At 40.2% G+C, this 22,532-nt stretch overlaps 1 protein-coding gene across 2 annotated transcripts in view; it reads left to right on the forward strand.

The window, feature by feature from the left end:
* Positions 1–22,532, forward strand: part of LOC108589621 (uncharacterized) — an 88,531-nt gene that overhangs the window by 47,376 nt on the left and 18,623 nt on the right. Inside the window, exons 2-4 of one of the 2 annotated variants that reach the window (XM_035285646.3) lie at positions 14,998–15,086; positions 15,578–15,704; positions 17,584–17,679. In XM_035285646.3, the coding sequence (XP_035141537.3) occupies positions 15,671–15,704; positions 17,584–17,679 (130 nt within the window). In that variant the 5' untranslated portion in view covers positions 14,998–15,086; positions 15,578–15,670. The remainder of the gene's footprint in view (positions 1–14,997; positions 15,087–15,577; positions 15,705–17,583; positions 17,680–22,532) is intronic. The other variant, XM_035285644.3, reaches the window with a different exon arrangement.

The raw sequence follows: 22,532 nt of genomic DNA on the forward strand, positions 1-22,532 counted from the left end.
GATTTTTGCACATTGATTTTATATCCTGAGACTTTGCTGAAGTTGCTTATCAGTTTCAGGAGTTTTTGGGCTGAGGTGATGGGGTCTTCAAGGTATACTATCATGTCGTCTGCAAATAGAGACAATTTGGCTTCCATCTTTCCTATTTGAATACCCTTTATTTCTTTTTCTTGCCCGATTGCTCTGGCTAGAACTTCCAGAACTATATTGAATAGGAGTGGTGAAAGAAGGCATCCTTATCTAGTGCCAGATTTCAAAGGGAATGCTTCCAGTTTTTGCCCATTCAGTATGATATTGGCTGTTGGTTTGTCATAAATAGCTTTTATTACTTTGAGATACGTTCCATCAATACCGAGTTTATTGAGGGTTTTTAGCATAAAGGGCTGTTGAATTTTGTCGAATGCCTTCTCTGCGTCAATTGAGATAATCATGTGGTTTTTGTTTTTGGTTCTGTTTATGTGGTGAATTATGTTTATAGACTTGCGTATGTTGAACCAGCCTCGCATCCCCGGGATGAATCCTACTTGATCATGGTGAATAAGTTTTTTGATTTGCTGTTGCAGTCGGCTTGCCAATATTTTATTGAAGATTTTTGCATCTATGTTCATCATGGATATTGGCCTGAAGTTTTCTTTTCTTGTCGGGTCTCTGCCGTGTTTTGGTATCAGGATGATGTTGGTCTCGTAAAATGATTTGGGAAGTATTCCCTCTTTTTGGATTGTTTGAAATAGTTTTAGAAAGAATGGTACCAGCTCCTCTTTGTGTGTCTGGTAGAATTCGGCTGTAAACCCGTCTGGACCTGGGCTTTTTTTGTGTGGTAGGCTCTTAATTGCTACCTCGACTTCTGACCTTGTTATTGGTCTATTCATAGTTTCAGCTTCCTCCTGGTTTAGGCTTGGGAGGACACAGGAGTCCAGGAATTTATCCATTTCTTCCAGGTTTACTAGTTTATGTGCATAGAGTTGTTTGTAATATTCTCTGATGATAGTTTGAATTTCTGTGGAATCTGTGGTGATTTCCCCTTTATCATTTTTTATTGCATCTCTTTGGTTGTTCTCTCTTTTATTTTTAATCAGTCTGGCTAGTGGTCTGTCTATTTTGTTGATCTTTTCAAAAAACCAGCTCTTGGATTTATTGATTTTTTGAAGGGTTTTTCGTGTCTCAATCTCCTTCAGTTCAGCTCTGATCTTAGTTATTTCTTGTCTTCTGCTGGGTTTTGAGTTTTTTTGATCTTGCTCCTCTAGCTCTTTCAATTTTGACGATAGGGTGTCAATTTCTGGATCTCTCCATTCTCCTCATATGGGCACTTTTCGCTATATACTTTCCTCTAGAGACTGCTTTAAATGTGTCCCAGAGGTTCTGGCATGTTGTGTCTTCCTTCTCATTGGTTTCGAAGAACTTCTTTATTTCTAACTTCATTTCATTGTTTACCCAGTCAACATTCAAGAGCCAGTTGTTCAGTTTCCATGAAGCTGTACGGTTCTGGGTAGGTTTCTGTATTCTGAGTTCTAACTTGATTGCACTATGGTCTGAGAGGCTGTTTGTTATGATTTCAGTTGTTTTGCATTTGTTGAGCAGTGCTTTACTTCCAATTATGTGGTCTATTTTTGAGTAGGTGTGATGTGGTGCTGAGAAGAATGTATATTCTGTGGATTTGGGGTGGCGAGTTCTGTAAATGTCTATCAGGTTTGCTTGCTCCAGGTCTGAGTTCAAGCCGTGGATATCCTTGTTGATTTTCTGTCTGGTTGATCTGTCTAATATTGACAGTGGAGTGTTAAAGTCTCCCACTACTATTGTGTGGGAGTCTAAGTCTCTTTGTAAGTCATTAAGAACTTGCCTTATGTATCTGGGTGCTCCTGCATTGGGTCCATATATGTTTGGGATCGTTAGCTCTTCTTGTTGTATCAATCCTTTTACCATTATGTAATGGCCTTCTTTGTCTCTTTTGATCTTTGTTGCTTTAAAGTCTATTTTATCAGAGATGAGGATTGCAACTCCTGCTTTTTTTTGCTCTCCATTTGCTTGGTAAATCTTCCTCCATCCCTTTCTTTTGAGCCTTTGTGTATCCTTGCATGTGAGATGGGTTTCCTGGATACAGCACACTGATGGGTTTTGGATTTTTATCCAATTTGCCAGTCTGTGTCTTTTGATTGGTGCATTTAGTCCATTTACATTTAGGGTTAATATTGTTATGTGTGAATTTGATACTGCCATTTTGATGCTAAGTAGCTGTTTTGCCTGTTAGTTGTTGTAGATTCTTTATTATGTTGATGCTCTTTAACTTTTACTGTGATTTTGGAATGGCTGGTACTGGTTGTTCCTTTCTATGTGTAGTGCCTCTTTTAGGAGCTCTTGTAAAGCAGGCCTGGTGGTGACAAAATCTCTGAGTACTTGCTTGTTCGCAAAGGATTTTATTTTTCCTTCACTTCTGAAGCTCAGTTTGGCTGGACATGAAATTCTGGGTTGAAAGTTCTTTTCTTTAAGAATGTTGAATATTGGCCCCCACTCTCTTCTGGCTTGTAGTATTTCTGCCGAGAGATCTGCTGTGAGTCTGATGGGCATCCCTTTGTGGGTAACTCGACCTTTCTCTCTGGCTGCCTTTAGTATTTTCTCCTTTATTTCAACCTTGTTGAATCTGACGATTATGTGCCTTGGGGTTGCTCTTCTTGCAGAATATCTTTGTGGTGTTCTCTGTATTTCCTGCATTTGAGTGTTGGCCTGTCTTGCTAGGTCGCGGAAGTTTTCCTGGATGATGTCCTGAAGAGTATTTTCCAGCTTGGATTCATTCTCTTCGTCCCCTTCTGGTACACCTATCAAACATAGGTTAGGTCTTTTCACATAGTCCCACATTTCTTGGAGAGTTTGTTCATTTCTTTTTGCGCTTTTTTCTCTAATCTTGGTTTCTCGTTTAATTTCATTGAGTTGGTCTTCGACTTCAGATATTCTTTCTTCTGTTTGGTCAATTCGGCTATTGAAACTTGTGCATGCTTCGCGAAGTTCTCGTATTGTGTTTTTCAGCTCCTTTAATTCATTCATATTCCTCTCTAAGTTATCCATTCTTGTTATCATTTCCTCATATCTTTTTTTAAGTTCCTTAGTTTCTTTGCATTGATTTAATACATGTTCTTTTAGCTCACAAAAGTTTCTCATTATCCACCTTCTGAAGTCTAATTCCATCATTTCATCACAGTCATTCTCTGTCCAGCTTTGCTCCCTTGCTGGTGAGGAGTTTTGGTCCTTTCTAGGAGGCGAGGTGTTCTCGTTTCGGGTGTTTTTCTCCTTTTTTCGCTGGTTTCTTCCCATCTTTGTGGGTTTATCCGCTTGTCGTCTGCGTAGTTGCTGACTTTTCGATTGGGTCTCTGAGTGGACACCCAGATTGTTGATGATGAAGTATTTCTGTTACTTGGTTTTTCTTCTACCAGCCTATCCCCTTCGCTGTACGACTGCTGAGGTCCACTCCAGGCCCTGCTTGTCTGGGGTGCACCTGTAGCAGCTGTGGCACAGTGAGGGATGCTACCCATTTCTTTTTCTGCTATCTTTGTCCCAGGATGATGCCTGCCAAATGTCAGTCTTTTGGATATAGCTGGGTCAGGGAGCTGCTTGAGGAGACAGTCTGTACTTTTTTGGAGCTCAATTGCTAAGCTGTGAGCTCTGTTGTTCATTCAGGACTGTTAGGCTGCTATGTTTGATTCTGCTGCAACAGAGCTCATTAAAAAAACTCTTTTTTTTCTCAAATGCTCTGTGTTGGGGGGTTCGGGCTTTATTTTTTGATGTCCGTTGAGGTGTCCTGCCCAGCTAGAAGGCAGACTAGCCACTCTTTGGCTGCCGAGGCTCTGCCCTGCTGTTGTGTGATTTGCCCTGTCCCTGTAGGCTCTGCTGTGGTCTCCGCCACGCCCTGCGGCGGAGTCTCTTCGTTGTAGCGTGTTGCCTCGGCAACGGCAGGCTGCATCAGCAGTGGGCATGTATCTCAGTAGGGACGGGTTGCCTCGGCAACGGAAGGCTGCGTCAGCAGTGGGCGTGTATCTCAGTAGGGACGGGTTGCCTCGGCAACGGCTGGCTGCGTCAGCAGTGGGCGTGTATCTCAGTTGGGGCGGGTTGCCTCGGTAGTGGTGGACGCCCCTCCCCCGCAGAGCATCTCAGACCGTCTGCTCGGGATATTTTGAAATCGCGGTTTTGTTCGTCCCACCGGGTATCCCAAACGATCTGTCCCTGCAATCCCCTGGGCTGGCCTACTGTCCAAGTCTCGTTCAGTCTCAAGTCCAGCCCTCTCAAGTCTCAGGTTTCCGGTTCAACAGGGCACCCGGACAAGCGTGCCCTGTGGGGATTGCTGGGTAGGGCCGGCCGCCGCCGCCCCGGCTGCCGGCTTCGCCAGGCAGACCTACTGCCTGGCGTCCCATGTCTTTTTTATACTTGGGAGTTTCCCCGTTCTGTGGGCAACAATGATCAGTCTGGAAATGCAGCTCCGACTCACCTGTTTGCGGATTCAATGAGAGCTCCAATCCTGGGTTGTTCTCACAGCGCCATCTTGAGGCCTCCCCCTCTTTTTTTTTTTTTTGACTCAAGATTGTCTTTATCTGGGACCTGACATAAATTGCTGTCTTTGCTTTGGCAAAAGATTATTTTTATGAGTTTTAGTCTTTTAGTTGACACAGATTTGTTCAGAGTAAAGCTCATTCCAAGAGCACACAAAAATTGAGCATAAAAATATGATTAAATTTAGCAGTACAGAATTGAAAAGACTAAAAGATACTGAGTAAGTTGTTTGACAGAAACCTGATTTTCTAAGGTGATTATTTGCAGGCTGAAGTATTTATACTACAAAAGCAAAAAGTTCCGTTTATGGCTGGGCACAGTGGCTGATGTTTGTAATCCCAGCATGTTGAGAGGCTGAGGTGGGAGGATAACCTGAGGTCGGGAGTTCCAGACCAGCCTGACTAACATGGAGAAACCTCGTCTCTACCAAAAAAACAAAATTAGCCAGGCATGGTTGTGCATGCCTGTAGTCCCAGCTACTCAGGAGGCTGAGGCTGGGGAATCACTTCAACCCAGGAGGCGGAGGTTGCAGTGAGCCAAGATGTTGCCATTGCACTCCAGCCTGGGCAACAAGAGCAAAACTTCATCTTTAAAAGAAGAAAGAGTTTATAAACTGAACAGTGGAGTTTGTTATCATAGTTTGGTTTCTATTTATTACTTCAGTACAATTAGCATAGTTATGTGTAGTGTTTGTAGACAACCTGCATTCATATACAATTAATAGTATTTTCTACAATAGTATGAATATAAAACCACAATAGTTACTTTGAATTATTTTCTTTTTTTCTTTTTGAGACGGAGTTTCGCTCTTGTTACCCAGGCTGGAGTGCAATGGCGTGATCTCGGCTCACTGCAACCTCCACCACCTGGGTTCAGGTAATTCTCCTGCCTCAGCCTCCTGAGTAGCTGGGATTACAGGTGCGCCCCACCATGCTCAGCTAATTGTTTTTTGTATTTTTAGTAGAGACAGGGTTTCACCATGTTGACCAGGATGGTCTCGATCTCTTGACCTCGTGATCTACCCACCTTGGCCTCCCAAAGTGCTGGGATTACAGGTGTGAGCCACCGCGTCTGGCCTTGAATGATTTTCTTAAACAGTTATTTTAATATTGTGATTCATACTTTTAAAATGTAGTTTTGTTTTTTTTGAACACGGAGTCTTGCTCTGTCGCAAGGCTGGAGTGTAGTGGTACAATCTTGTCTCACTGCAACCTCTGCCTCCTGGATTCAATCAATTTCCCTACTTCAGCCTCCTGAGTAACTGGTACTGCAGGAGTGTGCCACCACGCCAGGCTAATTTTTTATATTTTAGTAGAGACAAGGTTTCATCATGTTGGCCAGGCTGGTCAAATGGTAGTTATTCAACTAAATTATAATTATAAATTTTAAAAAAAATTCTGCATACATTCAGAGTAGTACTTTAAAATTATTTATACTTACATATTTATATCTAACATCCAAAGAAAATTTACTACCAAATTGTTACAGTAGATATTAGTCTGATATTGATTTAACCAGTAGGGATAATTTAGGAAAGCATAATTTTAGTGTCTTTCATTTTACAAATTGGAATGCTGCTATTACAGGACAAATAAAGGCAGGCGATGTGGCTGCCCTAAAACTATAATAGCGCTCTAGTTAGCTATGTTGTAGGCGCACATATATTCCATGATGTTAACACAATCAGATTTTAATTTTTTACCAAAAACTGCTGTTGTAAGTTGTCAGATATATTTCAATATAGAGTCTGCATTCAATGGCTGGAAGATTAGAGAGCAGCGGAGAAGAAATAAAAAAAATTTGTTTTAAAATTCTGCTGATAATATGCCCCCTTTCTTCATAACACTCATGTTTCTCATGCTGAGAGTAGCTATACACTGGGTATTTAGAGAGAAAAAAAATTTTTTTAATTAATTTGCTCACTCAAATTCCTGAGAGAGAAATTCTTTTTAGAGGAATATTTTCTGGCTGACTTGATCAATCTTATATCTAATCTGCTTTTTTTTTTTAAGATGTGTTTAGCTTCTTTTTTTTCTTCTTCCTCTCAATATAATCTTTCTAGAAGTGAGAACTGTTTTTCTTTCAAATGCTTTGTGTATCTGTTTTAGAAGCCCTATTGTATCCCATAATGTCTTTGAAAGATGTGGGCTGCCACAGAACTCTTGGAGCTCTCTCTATCTGGATGCATGCTGGAAATACAGCAATAGTTTTTCTATGTCACTGTTATAAATAAAAACTGTGGCTTCAATAATGCTGTAATTCCCATTATTGTTAAGGTGCAGTTCACCCAGAAGGCCTGAAGGCTCTCCTCCTGCAGCTTATGTTGCCAGAAATCAGGGAACTGGAGAGACCAATGAGGTTACAGGAGGATTTATTTAAGGTGTACACCAGGTCAGTGGATTTGCATCCAGAAATTCTGAGCAACAGACAAAGAGAGCAAATGCCTTTTATGCATCCAAGGGCACAAAGACACGAAGCAGGAAGCAGGTTTACAGAAATAAGAATAAAAGCAGTTAATCAAAACTGTGACAGGCTTACATGTGACTCTTGGTATGTGGGTCAGATGTTATCTTCAGCTCAGGGCAGTCCAGACAGAACCTTGCATGAGTTTATTTTTTTGGCCTTTGCCTGGTGCCCTGGTGTCTGCAGTTCTGGCCTGCTTACACATTTCTCATGACTTTCACTGTGTTACTTAGATATAAAACAGACTACATGAAGTTACGCAGGAGACAGATACCTATAATTTCCTAAGCTTACTCATATTATAGGGGTATGGATATAAGGAAAATTTATGTTTCCCTCCTCATGTTGTGGGAGTGCTGGGAAAGTGTTCTGAGTACATTTTTCTGAGCTCTGGCTTCTCAGATAATGTTATCAACGTTTTTCCTGGGTGGGGGCTTTGCCTGTTAGCTGCCTTCAGCCTAATATGGCCAGGCTCCTCTTGAACTCCTGACCTTGTGATCTGCCCACCTTGGCCTCCCAAAGTACTAGGATGACAGATGTGAGCCACCATGCCCAGCCAGGCTTCACTTTTTGATGTGACACTAAAGTGCTGTTGCAGCAATTGGCATTCACCTAAGATGTGAGCTGCCAGCTGTGAGCCCTGTGCTGTGGGCTGTACCTCAGTGACAGATAGTAGAAAACAAAAGAGAACACTGGCCACCAGAAGAGGGGAAGCAGGAGAGCTCTAGCCCAGTGATCAGGGAGTAGAGAGAGTCACTGCATTAAAATACAATAGCCAAAAAGATAGCACCCTATTTAACCACTTTTGTAGAAGAGTGAAAGTCTACCTTAAATAGGCACCTGGCTTCAAGTTGCAAAACTACCTTCTGTCCTGAAGATGTGAAAAGCTTACTTTGTCATTGAATATAACCAATTAGCATACATGGATGGCCTCCCCAATGACCAGGTGAATTTAGGATGAACTATGTATGACATGGTGCTGTAAATTCTGCTTGTGTACTAATTATGGTAACCATCTTTCTTTTCAATCTGTTAAGCAGACTGACTGTAATACATGTGACATTCAGATTTAATTGTGTAATGAAACAGTTTTCTATGCCGGGCACAGTGGCTCATGCCTGTAATCCCAGCATTTTGGAGACTGAGGCAGGCAAATCACAAGGACAGGAATTTGAGACCAGCCTGGCCAACATGGTGAAATGCCATCTCTACTAAAACTATAAAAATTAGCCTGGTGTGGCACACGCCTGTAATCCCTGCTAGTCAGGAGGCTGAGGCAGCAGAATGACTTGAACCCAGGAGTGGGAGGTTGCAGTGAGCTGAGATCACACCATTGCACTCCAGCCTGGGCAACAGAACGAGACTCTCTCAAAAAAAAAAAAAAAAAAAAAAAAAAAGATTTTTTTTGTTCTATTTTTGCAGTTTCTATGGGGTTGAAGAGAATTTCTTTTTTTTTTGAGACGAAGTTTTGCTCTTGTTACCTGGGCTGGAGTGCAGTGGCGCGATCTCGGCTCACTGCAACCTCCGCCTCCTGGGTTCAGGCAATTCTCCTGCCTCAGCCTCCTGAGTAGCTGGGATTACAGGCACTCGCCACCATGCCCAGCTAATTATTTGTATTTTTAGTAGAGACGGGGTTTCACCATTTTGACCAGGATGGTCTCAATCTCTTGACCTCATGATCCACCCGCCTTGGCCTCCCAAAGTGCTGGGATTACAGGCTTGAGCCACCGCGCCTGGCCTGAAGAGAATTTCTTAAAAATTATATTTTCCAAACACTGTAGAATTACCAGACATAATATAAACACATAATATGCCAACGAAGCTTTACTCTAGGGTGTCTTTCCCTCTCAGGCTTCCAGTCAACTACAATTATGCTGTAAAGTGCATGCTGTCACCTAAATATGCAGGCAGAATTGTGTCTCTGCCTATTTGGTATCTATAGCCCTCTACAGTCACTTCTAGAGAGGGTAGACCAGATTTCTACAAACTTTATAGGGCAGATATTAATCATTTTACTTCTTTTAATGACTCTTGTATAGACCTAAAACTGATTTAGAGACCATGGAGCCCAATCCACATGTGTTACCCAGTCAGAGTAACACATGAACACTGAGTAGACATGGAGACATGAGAATCTCCACTTCTCTTTTCCTCTTCTCACTAAAATGCTCACAATTACAGGTAACACCTACTGCTACTCCACCCATCTGGGACCTAAATCTGCGGCTTTAAATTCTAAATCTAGGTCTTGAAATTTGAAGAAAAAAAATTTTGTTTGAGGAATGGAAGTCTTTTTACTTATGAAACTCAGAGGGACATTAAAGTAAGAGCACAATTATGTCTCTCCCTTCTTTCAACTATGTGTTCATGTCTTAAAACTGTTCACTACTGCCACAGGTAGGTATACATTAAACTAATAATGTCAGACTGGACACTGTATTCTCTACCTTTAACCTTAATGTACAATCAATCTATAATTTAAAATTATTTATTTAAATAAGAATTTCTCACACACGTTTGTATCAGCGCTCTCTCTCTCTGTTTTTCCCTTTACAAATCCACTTCTAACTGCTGCTAATCAACCTGTAGATTCCAGGTATCTTGAATATGTCTTCTCAAGTTACAATACTTAAGCTTAGCCCAAATAAACTGTCCACTTATATTCATGTTTATCAGCTTTTTTTTTTAGGTAAAATATTATTGAGAATTTTCTTTTTTTTTTTTTTTTTTTTTTGAGACAGAGTTTCACTCTTGTTACCCAGGCTGTAGTGCAATGGCGCGATATCGGCTCACCGCAACCTCCGCCTCCTGGGTTCAGGCAATTCTCCTGCCTCAGCCTCCCGAGTAGCTGGGATTACAGGCACGCACCACCAGGCCCAGCTAATTTTTTGTATTTTTAGTAGAGATGGGGTTTCACCATGTTGACCAGGATGGTCTCGATCTGTTGACCTCATGATCCACCTGCCTCGGCCTCCCAAAGTGCTGGGATTACAGGCGTGAGCCACCGCGCTCGGCCTATTGAGAATTTTCTAGTGCAGCCTCTATGAGTAGATTTCTTGTTTGATTATACTCTACTTGCTGTAACAGCCAAAACTGCAGAGTAATGTTGATTTTATCTAGATGGAATTTACAGCACAGAGCTTGACTTTCAATTGAGAATGTACAGAAAACCAACAGGAGGCATTTTCTACATTGTGAGATGTCAACATAGGCATTTGAGATCCCTCTTTGTGAGTGTGGCCCTTTGACCTTTTCACATCTTGTTTATTCACCAGCTACAGTTATGTGAGAGGCTCCAGGTGTAAGTAGAATCTGATGGTAGAACTCTAAGTGTAAACAAGCATCTTAGAAGGGAGAGATCAAGACCACAAAATACTCAGAGCCTTGAGCACAACTATACCCACCTGTAAAATGTGATATTAGAGTAGAGTATTTTTCTCCTTCCACATAACCAAAAGCTAGCTAATCAGGAAGGTGATCCAGGGTCTGGAGCTCCACCAGGGTAGTTCCATTTTCTTTCTTTCTTTCTTTTTTTTTTTTTTTGAGGCGGAGTTTCACTCTTGTTACCCAGGCTGGGTAACAATGGCACGATCTCGGCTCACTGCTACCTCCAGCTGCTGGGTTCAAGCAGTTCTCCTGCCTCAGCCTCTCGAGTAGCTGGGACTACAGGCGTGTGCCACCATGCCCAGCTAATTTTTGTATTTTGGGTAGAGACGGGGTTTCACCATGTTGACCAGGATAGTCTTGATCTCTTGACCTCCCAAAGTGCTGGGATTATAGGCATGAGCCACCGCACCCAGCTGGCTAGTTCCATTTTCTACTTAGAATCAACCTGAGTCTCTCTTGCTGCCTTAGTATTGGACCACCATCCAGCCTAGGGTCACTGGAAATGCTCTCACAATCACCTATGTGTCTTTAAGTCTTTTGAGAATCTCCAGAACAGAATTGTGTCAGACTGACAAGGATGGTTTATTTTGCTTCTGTCTTAGCTTAAAACAAATGAGTCATCCTGTGTTTGTTCCTTCCCTCATACAAGAGATGTCTTTGCTTGGTACCCAGATGAGAGTTTCTTCAGTTCTATAGTGAAAAACAAGGAGGAGGTCTGGAGACTCAAACAGATAAACTAATTGCTTCCATTTCATATAGTCATTAGAAAAATAGATGACACAGTTGTGGTCCCTACCATGCAAGAACTTTTACTCTAGGATAGCAACTTGATAACTGGTTTAGTATGTATCTATGGTGGGTACAATAAGTGTGTGCAAAAGTATGGGTTTTATTTGGGCCTTTTTCTTAATATTGTGATTTCTGATAACCTACACCTAAATGTATATTAATAAACAAAAGAGTTATTTTTGTTGTTGTGGTTGTTGTTTTTTCAGACGAAGTCTCACTCTGTTGCCCAGGCTTGGAGTGCAATGGCATGGTCTTGGCTCACTGCAACCTCCAGCTCCCAGGTTTAAGGGATTCTCCTACCTGGGGTTACTGAGTACAGATGCATGCCACACACCTGGCTAATTTTTGTAATTTTACTAAAGATGGGATTTCACTACGTTGGCCAGGCTGGTTTCAAACTCCTAACCTCGTGATTTGCCCACCTTGGCCTCCCAAAGTGCTGGGATTATAAGCGTTAGCCACCTCACCTGGCCTATTTGTATTTCTTATGCCTTGCTAAAAATACTTCTTAAAAAATTATTCTATAAAACCTTAAGGGATTTAAAAATTGTCTATTAGTATGTGATATAAAATTGAGAGGGCAGTGGGGCTGAAAAAGATTAAAATTACACAAGCTCTGAGATTTAATTTTTTCCTTTTTTTTTGATAAGCTTAAAAAAAAAAAAAAACGGAAGGCCGGGCATGGTGGCTCAAGCCTGTAATCCCAGCCCTTTGGGAGGTGGAGGCAGGTGGATCACCTGAGGTCAGGAATTCAAGACCAGCGTGACCAACATGGTGAAACCCTGTCTCTATTATTAAAAGAAAGAAAGAAAGAAACAGAACTAAAAGTACTCCCCAGTTCATAAAAAATAGAATTTTACATCAACCTGCCCCAGTCCTGTTCAGATTCACCCATTTTGAAGGCCTTACTTAGGTCTGGCTCTACCCTGGAGTTTTGCCTCACAGAACTAACTAGCAGATATCAGAGTTTTGGGTGATGAATCCTGTTGCCTTTTTAGAGTTGGTGCTCACAATTTTCTAAAACCCAAAAGCAGATAAATGGAAAATGTAAAATATGTAGAATAGTGTCTTAATTTTTAAATTTTTTATTAAAACCAGTGTTTGCAGAGATGTTCCATGTAGCAACTTGTTTTTCATTTCTGCAGATATAGTAGTTGATTCACAAGTCACAAAACAGTAAATATAATACAATATAAATTTAGAGTTTATTCTATGCATCAAAAAAATTCGTGACATAAAGAGAAGAAAAAGTAAAAATACTGAGTTTTTATTCTAAATTCTTGGAATTATTTAATACTTAGTAACAACTTATAGGGTGTTATTAGAATTAAACAATGGGTTATTAGAGTGCTCTGTAGCATCCTATTGCTCACATAGTACCTGCTTAATAAACATTGCATTAGTACATGTGCACATGTTGTTTTCCAAATGGTGAGTTACTCAGAAATTGCTACTTTCTGTTTTCTCTGTAAACTTTAAAGAGCCAGCAACTAACATAGTACTTTAAGATAGAGAGTGGTTGTATTCATTTGTATCAGAAGTATTTGTGTTGTGACAAGAGTGCTGAGTGTAAGGGACTTTGTTCTGTGTCTCATTATTCTAACTAATGCCAATAATGAGCCCAGAAAAAGTGACATTAGCACTGACAGGGAAGTTGTTTAGAACACACATGTATGGATCCTTTCCAAACCTACAGAATCACATTACCTAGAGTGGGGCTAAGTTTACCAAGTGATTTATATATAAGCTCATTCAAGCTTGAGCATCAGTGCTTAGGTCAGTTTGCAGAACTCTCTTGTGCCCTTTCACAGTTTCTGTTTAATGTTTTTGGTGAAAGCATCTATTTCTTTTAATTAAGTGCTTCAGGTGACTAAGGTGCCAGAATCAAATATGAAGAGTTCAAGATACATCCATGAGAGTTCAGTTCTGCCTTTGCACTAAAGGGTTGTCCAGGAACCTGTTCTGTTTGGGTTTGGTGAGGATAGGACAGTGTGGCCAATATTTCTATTACTGTAGCAGAAATTGCTGATGTCTGTAGCAGGGGAGGGTACCTGAGGACAAAGAGAAGCTTATATTTTTATCTCTGTGTTGCAGCTCATTGTTCCTGCATCTTTTCTGTTATAAAGGACACAAATGGGTAGAGTTTTTCTGTCTTAGCCCTTCTGCCTTTGGGTGTGGTGGTAACATGGTGCTCAAATTTTTAAAGGCGTATTTTCAAGATGCAGTTGTAATTCGTCCTGAAAATATCATCTGAGAAAGAATTCTAGAGGAGGAGAAAGAAAATAAATGGCATTTCTTCAGCTAAACATCTCAGATCATGAGCTGTGTCCACTCTGCCTTGTGGAATGCCATGCATTTAGTACTGGTGAATCTTTACTTCTATACTTGTTTTTTTTCTCCCTAATGAGTTTGTCTTAACTACTTTTAAAAATGCTTATAATAGTGAAGAATCTCCAAAAAATATTTTTCTGTTTGCCAGAGCCTTCTCTACATCATGGCTCCTTATATGCCATGCAGAATTCTCACCATGAATTTGTGATCTGCAGTATTAAAAATTTTCTCTTTGTGGCTGTTGAACATGGAAAGGTGTGGATACTCTATTTCTATGGGGAAAATCTGGGTTTCTTAGTAAAGATGGAGAAGATGTAATGTTGAGGTTCAATCTGTTTTCTTTATTATCTCTATGCATTACACGATTAAGAAAATGCTCATTTAGGCCGGGCGCGGTGGCTCAAGCCTGTAATCCCAGCACTTTGGGAGGCGGAGGCGGGTGGATCACAAGGTCAAGAGATCGAGACCATCCTGGTCAAAATGGTGAAACCCCGTCTCTACTAAAGATACAAAAAATTAGCTGGGCATGGTGGCGTGTGCCTGTAATCCCAGCTACTCAGGAGGCTGAGGCAGGAGAATTGCCTGAACCCAGGAGGCGGAGGTTGCGGTGAGCCGAGATCGCGCCATTGCACTCCAGCCTGGGTAACAAAAGCGAAACTCCGTCTCAAAAAAAAAAAAAAAAAAAAAAAGAAAATGCTCATTTAAACGGGATGGCATTTATTACACAGAAAGTTCTGAAAAAATTATCAGGAGATACCTGCTTATTAGGGTGCTAAAAAAAGACTTCATAAAATCACTGTTAAAAAGTGTAGAATGGCTGGGCATGGTGGCTCACGCTTGTAATCCCAGCACTTTGGGAGGACGAGGTGGGTGGATCACACGAGGTCCCAAGTTCGAGACCAGCCTGGCAAACATGGTGAAACCCTGTCTCTACTAAAAATACAAAAATTATTTGGGCATGATGTGGGCACCTATAATCCCAGCTACTCGAGAGGCCTAGGTAAGAGAATCACTTGAACCCAGTAGTTGGAGGTTGCAGTGAGCCAGGATCACCCTATTGTACTTCAGTCTAGGCTACAAGAGTAAAATCCTGTTTAAGAAAAAAAAAGGAAGGAAAAAGAAGTGTAGCACATGGAAGATATCTGTATCTTGAACTTTCCACAAAACTGATGTTTTCCTATGATTAAATTTAGACTAATTTACTTTAGTTGGGGCAATATATCAGTAGTGATGCTGTGTCCTTCTAGGAGCGTTAATACACTGTAAAAACTTGTCCTAGTGCAGTTGATATTAATAACTCATTTGCTTAATAAGCTCTCTTACAGATTTTTCCACTATAGAGTTATTTTTCTCTTCATCATTAAGTATCTTTACGCAGATGATGCATAAACCATCACATTTAATCTGTCAGCTGCCCCCCCCTCACTTTTTCTTTAAGGTTTTCTTTGTATTTATCTTTATTTGGTAAATGAAAGCTTTCATCTTTGTTTACAGGCCAAAAAAGACTGAGAAAAACACAGGCTCTTCCACTTACCGGATGTTTGACAAAATAGTCTTTTGGGGCCAAAACATTGGCATTACTGGTGAGCTTGTTAGAAGAAATTCAGTAACTCAGACTTTATTTCATATCTCCTGAAAAAATACTCGGTATTAACAAGATGTCCAGTTTATTGTACACATTAAAATTTGAGCGGTACCTTCTAACTCAACAAGTCTATTTTGTCTGAAAAATATAAACGACTATGTCTTTTTTATCTGAAAAAATATACACAACTCATTCTGTATTATGTAAATATAGCATGAAAAATGTACATGTTAGTGTTTATGCCTTCAATTTTACACTTTATCATTTAGATAAGTATATCTGCACTGATGTTGTGGATATCATGCCACTCTCTTTTCTCAGAGTTAGAGAATATGTTACAAAACGTTTGTGTGTTATTTCATTGGATAATTTCAACCACTCTTATAAGTCAGAACTAATTCTATTCATTTTCTCATTTTACCTTGAGTAAAATAAAAAATTCTGCCAAGAGCCACTTTGTAAATAAGTGTGTTTGTTTGTGTTTTCCAGGACCCGTTGACATTTAGGGATGTGGCCATAGAATTCTCTCTGGAGGAGTGGCAATGCCTGGACACTGCACAGCAGAATTTATATAGGAATGTGATGTTAGAGAACTACAAAAACCTGGCCTTTCTGGGTGAGGATAACTTTAATACAAAATTTCTTTTTTTTTTTTACATTGCATTTTAGGTTTTGGGGTACATGTGAAGAACATGCAAGATAGTTGCATAGGTACACATGTGGCAGTATGATTTGCTGCCCTCCTCCCCTTCACCCATATCTGGCATTTCTCCCCATGCTCTCTCTCTCCCCAACTCCCCACCCCCCACTGTCTTTCCCCTATTCCCCACAATAGACCCCAGTGTGTAGTGCTCCCCTCCCTGTGTCCATGTGTTATCATTGTTCAACACCCACCTATGAGTGAGAACATGCAGCATTTCATTTTCTGTTCTTGTGTCAGTTTGCTGAGAATGATGGTCTCCAGGTTCATCCATGTCCCTACAAAGGACACGAACTCATCGTTTTTGATAGCTGCATAATATTCCATGGTATATATGTGTCACATTTTCCCTGTCCAGTCTATCACCGATGGGCATTTGGGTTGGTTCCAGGTCTTTGCTATTGTAAACAGTGCTGCAGTGAACATTGGTGTGCATATGTCCTTATAGTGGAACGATTTATAGTCCTTTGGATATATACCCAGTAATGGGATTGCTGGGTCAAATGGAATTTCTATTTCTAGGTCCTTCCTTGAGGAATTGCCACACTGTCTTCCACAATGGTTGAACTAATTTACACTCCCACCAGCAGTGCAAAAGTGTTCCTATTTCGGCCGCGTGTGGTGGCTCACGCCTGTAATCCCAGCACTTTGGGAGGCCGAGGCAGGTGGATCGTGAGGTCAAGAGATTGAGACCATCCTGGTCAATATGGTGAAGCCCCGTCTCTACTAAAAATATAAAAAATTAGCTGGGCGTGGTGGCACGTGCCTGTAATCCCAGCTACTCGGGAGGCTGAGGCAGGAGAATTGCCTGAACCCAGGAGGCGGAGGTTGCAGTGAGCCGAGATCGCGCCATTGCACTCCAGCCTAGGTAACAAGAGTGAAACTTCGTCTCAAAAATAAAGGGTTCCTATTTCTCCACATCCTCTCCAGCATCGTTGTCTCCAGATTTTTTAATGATCGCCATTCTAACTGGTGTGAGATGGTTTCTCAATGTAGTTTTGATTTGCATTTCTCTAATGACCAGGGATGATGAGCATTTTTTCGTATGTTTGTTGGCCTCATGTATGCCTTCTTTTGTAAAGTGTCTGTTCATATCCTTCACCTACTTTTGAATGGGCTTCTTTGTTTTTTGTTCTTGTAAATCTGTTTTAGTTCTTTGTAGATTCTGGATATCAGCCCTTTGTCAGATGGGTAAACTGCAAAAATGTTTTCCCATTCTGTTGGTTGCCGATGCACTCTAGTGACTGTTTCTTTTGCCGTGCAGAAGCTGTGAAGTTTGATTAGGTCCCATTTGTCTGTATAGGCTTTTGTTGCCAATGCTTTTGGTGTTACAAAATTTCTAATATACACTATAGGTTTCATTTCTTTTGGTACAGTGTTTTTTGCTAATTTATGCTTTCAGATTTCTGTTTTCAAGAAAATCCTGGGGATTTGTTTGTTTAGAAAATAATTTCTTTGAAATGTTTTATCTTGACCTGAACTTTCCACATTTCTGAGCTGATCTGTGTACTTCACTTTAGATTAGTGGTAATTTCAGAAGTGTAGTGGCATAAAATATTGTAATTCATACCTTAAAATCAATTGCCATCACCAGTTTATGATTCATAGTACCAGGCAGTAAAATTAAGATCCTACAAAATTAAAATATGTTCTGAATATTTAAACATTTCTGTTATAAGTACATTGGGATAAATTTATTAGAATATTCTGTCATATCCTCTTTACTGAGCACATTACTAAGTTGGTAATTGGAGAACATAAGCAAGATTCATGTTAGTTATTTTTAATAAAACAGGTATTGCTGTCTCTAAGCCAGACCTGATCACCCGTCTGGAGAAAGAAAAAGAGCCCTGGAAGATGAAGCGACATAGGATGGTGGATGAACCCCCAGGTAGGTGAGAGTGAATACAACAGACGACATGGATGAGAGGTCCAAAGTTAAGAAGAAAGCCAGTCTTTAAAGTGATTTGGGAAGCTGTTTTCCAGAGTAAATAGTTTGTGGGAAGCCTAAAATTCTTTTAAAGTTATATTTTCACATAGGGGCATCTTCTGCTTATGCTTATAAAATGTTGTAGAATTCTACTTTCCCTTCAGTGACCTTCCTCAAGTTTACAGTGACAGCCAAAGCACTGTTCATGGCATACAAAAGAGTGCACAGTCTGACTTCTTTTTTTGTGGACTGATGGATGTACAGTTTTGAGATATTCTGTTAGACTATCTTTTTTTTTTTTTGAGACAGAGTTTCGCTCTTGTTACCCAGGCTGGAGTGCAATGGTGCAATCTCGGCTAACTGCAACCTCTGCCTCCTGGGTTCAGGCAGTTCTCCTGCCTCAGCCTCCTGAGTAGCTGGGATTACAGGCATGTGCCACCATGCCCAGCTAATATTTTGTATTTTTAGTAGAGACGGGGTTTCACCATGTTGACCAGGATGGTAGGTTATCTTTTAAGTTCTCTTTTTGCATCATGTCTAAAATGTGTGAGAGTAGCAGTTTCTGTTCTATTGGTTTTTTGTTGTTGTTTATTTTTCTGCACATTTTATCCTGTTTTCATTATTGTAGTCTTGAAATATAGTTTGAAATTATAAAATATGATGTCCTTCTGCTTAGTTCTTTTTCCTCAAGATTGGCTATTCAAAGTTTATTGTAGTTTCAAGTACATTTTAAGATTGTATTTTTCATTACTGTGAAAAAAAATACTGAAATGTTGTTAGGGAGTTCAATGAATCTATAGATTGCTTTGGATAATATAGCAGTTTTACAATACTTATATTCTTTCAATAGGAATAAAATATTTCAAATTTTATTTTTGTCCTCTCTAATTTTATTTTTTTTCTTTGAGACGGAGTTTCGCTCTTGTTACCCAGGCTGGAGTGCAATGGCGCAATCTCGGCTCACTGCAACCTCCGCCTCCTGGGTTCAGGCAGTCTCCTGCCTCAACCTCCTGAGTAGCTGGGATTACAGCCACTCGCCACTGTGCCCAGCTAACTTTTTGTATTTTTAGTAGAGATGGGGTTTCACCATGTTGACCAGGATGGTCTCGATCTCTTGACCTCATGATCCACCCTCCTCGGCCTCCCAAAGTGCTGGAATTACAGGCGTGAGCCACCGTGCCCAGCCTCTAATTTTTTTTATTGATATATCTTTCACTTAACAGATTTATGAGCTCCTTGGTTAAATTTGTTCTCTAAAATTGATTATTTTATTGCTATTGTAAATAAGATTGTTTCCTCTTTCTATTTCATCAGATAGTTTAAGTGTGTGGAAACACAACTTGTATGTTAATTTTATATTTTGCTAATTGACTGAGTGTATTAATTAAACAGGTTTGAATCTACTGTTTATGTTTATATATATATATGAGATTACATGATCTACAAACAACAGTGTTTTACTTACTGATCTTCAATTTCAATGACTTTACATTTTCTTTCACATAATTTCAATGCTATGTTAAAATAGAAGCATTGAAAATAAGAAGCAGTAGTTTTGCATTGGTGTCTGTACATTTGGAGGAGCAAACACTTCAAGTTTTTATAATTTCTTTTCAGAAAGTAAAAATCTATTTTCGTTGGGTCCCCAGAGTGATAGAATGCTCTCTGGGTTTGTAGTGAAGAGGTGTTGTAGCTTGGTCTTAAGGCTGCTAGGTTTGCACAAGGGTCCATCTTTAGTTGTCTTGTTAGAAGGGGCTTGGATAGTTGTAATCTTTTTAATTTTTTGACAAGAGTGAGTATCTTCAGGACTTTGCTCTGCAGGGCAGAGCCAAAGACAGTTTTCTGCAGTCAGGTCTGCATATAATGGGCGTCGTATCAGGATGTGGATGAGCATGGGTTTCACTGAATAAAAAGAGGATTTGCCCAGGTCACTGGGTTTCTATATAGGCAGAACTGGCCATGAACTGTGGCTCAGGGAGCTGGAACTGAGTTATGGAACTGCTTCAGAGACCACAGTAAAGACCAAGGTCTGCAGGCCTGCTGCATGGGTATAAATGGGTGTCTTCCTCCAGGCCTCTGGAAGGGCAGAACTTCACCCAGACTGGCTGGGAAGAGTTTGGGATGATTAAGGAGTAAGTTCAAAATTCTCAGTGGAACCAAGTTAGGTGGAACATTTTCTTGTCTGTAGCCAGAAACAGTAGTCCTGTAGTTTGCCACCTGAATAAGGACCTGCCTTCTAAAGAGGATTACCTTCAATCTTGGGTTTTAGCAGAGTTTCACAACTCCCTTCCCGGCACTTATTTTTGTGATGGGGTCTTGCTACATAACCCAGGCAGGTTTTGACCGACTTTAATGTACCCTGTAGCTGTCATTACAAGTGTGAACCATGATGCTTGGTTCTCTCATAAAGGCATTTTTGTCAGGAATGGCCTACAAATTTTCTTGCTGTCAGGGGATAAGCAAATAGGGCACCTTTGTTTTTTTAAATCATATTAATGTCATTCTTCATATAAATTTTACTTTTTATTTTCTACTTCAAATTTGTCTGTAATTTTAGATTCAGACATTTAGGGCATTATACTGGAATTTACATATTGTGCCTGAATTAGATAATTCGTATGCAGGCAGGCAAAAAGGAATTACAGAATTTTCGACCACTTTGTCAGCCTAGATCTAAATAATAACATCGTTTGCTCCTCAAATATTTGTTTTATATGTGAGTCTCTAAGCATATTCTGTTAAATATATGCATAATTTAGCAATGTAAGACCATTCTTTGATTCTAAACTTGGATTACAGTAGTTTTATTTTGTATAAAATAAAAATAGTGTAAAATTTTGTGTAAAATAAAAATAGTGTATATTTAAAACATAAAAATTGACACGTTTCGGCTGGGCATGGTGGCTCATGCCTATAATCCCAGCACTTTGGGAAGCCGAGGCAGATGGATCACGAGGTCAAGAGATGGAGACCATCCTGGTCAACATGGTGAAACCTTGTCTCTACTAAAAATACAAAAATTAGCTGGGCATGGTGGTGCGCGCCTGTAGTCCCAGCTACACTGGAGGCTGAGGCAGGAGAATTGCTTGAACCCAGGAGGCAGAGGTTGTGGTGAGCCAATATCATGCCATTGCACTCCAGTCTGGGTAACAACAGCGAAACTCCATCTCAAAAAAAAAAAAAAAAAAAAATTAGCTAGGCATGGTGGCACATATGCCTGTAGTCTGAGCTACTCAGGAGGCTGAGGCAGGAGAATTGCTTGAACCCAGGAGGCGGAGGTTTCTGTGAGCTGGGATCACGCCATTGCACTCCACCCTGGGTAACAAGAGCAAAACTCCGTCTCAAAAAAAAAAAAAATAAATTGACACGTTTCTTCTAAATTAATATCTATTAAAAGTTTCTCATTAGCAGCTCCTATTTATGATTGTACTACCTGTTCCCTGAAATTTTATTGCCATATAATAGATACCAGTAATTTAAAATGCCTGCCTTTCATGAATGCACAGTTACAATCAGACATTGCAGTTATCTAACAAATGATTCGTTAATGTACATTAATGTTACCAACTAGATTTTATGAGTAAAGATTTCTTTCATTATGGTCTTGTAGTTCTATATTAGTGTTTTTTTCTAGTTCTTAACATCAGTTTATTGTGTTTTTGGTTTTACTTATGAATTATAATTTTAGACAATTTGCAATTCTGCTTGTATACTTTAAGTCAGTGTGGGGTTTAATTAAAAGATAAATGAGCCATATGGTTTATCACAATCAGATTATATGTATGTGTTTATGTTTACAAATATGACCCTAATTTTGATTACAGCTTATCTTGTATATATTCTTTCTTAGCTCATTTTCTCCTCCACTTCCTCCTCCTCCTCTTCCTCTTTCTTTTTCTTCTTCTTTTTGAGACGTAGTTTTGCTCTTGTTGACAAGGCTAGAGTGCAATACATGATTTCGGCTCCCAAATAGCTGGGATTACAGGCACGTGCCGCCATGCTTGGCTAATTTTGCAGTTTTTTTTTTTTTTTTTCTGGAGATAGAGTCTTGCACAGTCACCCAGGCTGTAGTGCAGTGGCTCGAGCTCAGCTTACTGCAGTCTCCACCTCTTGGGTTGAAGCAATTCTCTGCCTCAGCCTCCAGAGTAGCTGAGACTACAGGCATGTGCCACCACAACCAGCTAATTTTTTAAAAAATATTTTTAGTAGAGACAGGGTTTCATCATGTTGGCCAGGATGGTCTTGATCTCCTGACCTCGTGATCCACCCACCTTGGCTTCCCAAAGTGCTGGGATTACAGGCGTGAGCCACCATGCCTGGCCCTGTAGTCTTCTTTTAGTAGACATTTTGCCATGTTTGTGAGGCTTGTCTCGAACTCCGGACCTCAGGTGATCTGCCCATCTCAATTCCCCGAAGTGCTGGGTTTATAGGTGTGAGCAACTGTGGCTGGCCTCTTAGCTCATTTTCAGTGTAGGTTTTATCTTGTCTAAGTAAGTGGCCTTGGAAATTGTATTATTTTCACCATGTGTTTAATGATGAATATGTGTTTTTTTTTGTTGTGAAAAAAACACCTTTGTGGTTTGAAGGTAATTTTTAAAAAGATTTATAATGTGGTATTTCTTCATTTTTCAAAAAATTATTGTTATGAAAACACATATAATTTACCTTCCTATACCTATGTAAATGTACGTGTCGGGGCAGATATGGTAGTGGGTCATATCTGTAAAATCAGGATTTTGAGAGGCCAGAATAGCAGAATTGCTTGAGCCCAAAAGTTTAAGACCAGCCTGGGCAAAATATGGAGACACCCTCTA

This window comes from Callithrix jacchus, chromosome 22 (assembly GCF_049354715.1).
Source record: "Callithrix jacchus isolate 240 chromosome 22, calJac240_pri, whole genome shotgun sequence".
In the NCBI taxonomy this organism is placed as follows: domain Eukaryota; kingdom Metazoa; phylum Chordata; class Mammalia; order Primates; family Cebidae; genus Callithrix; species Callithrix jacchus.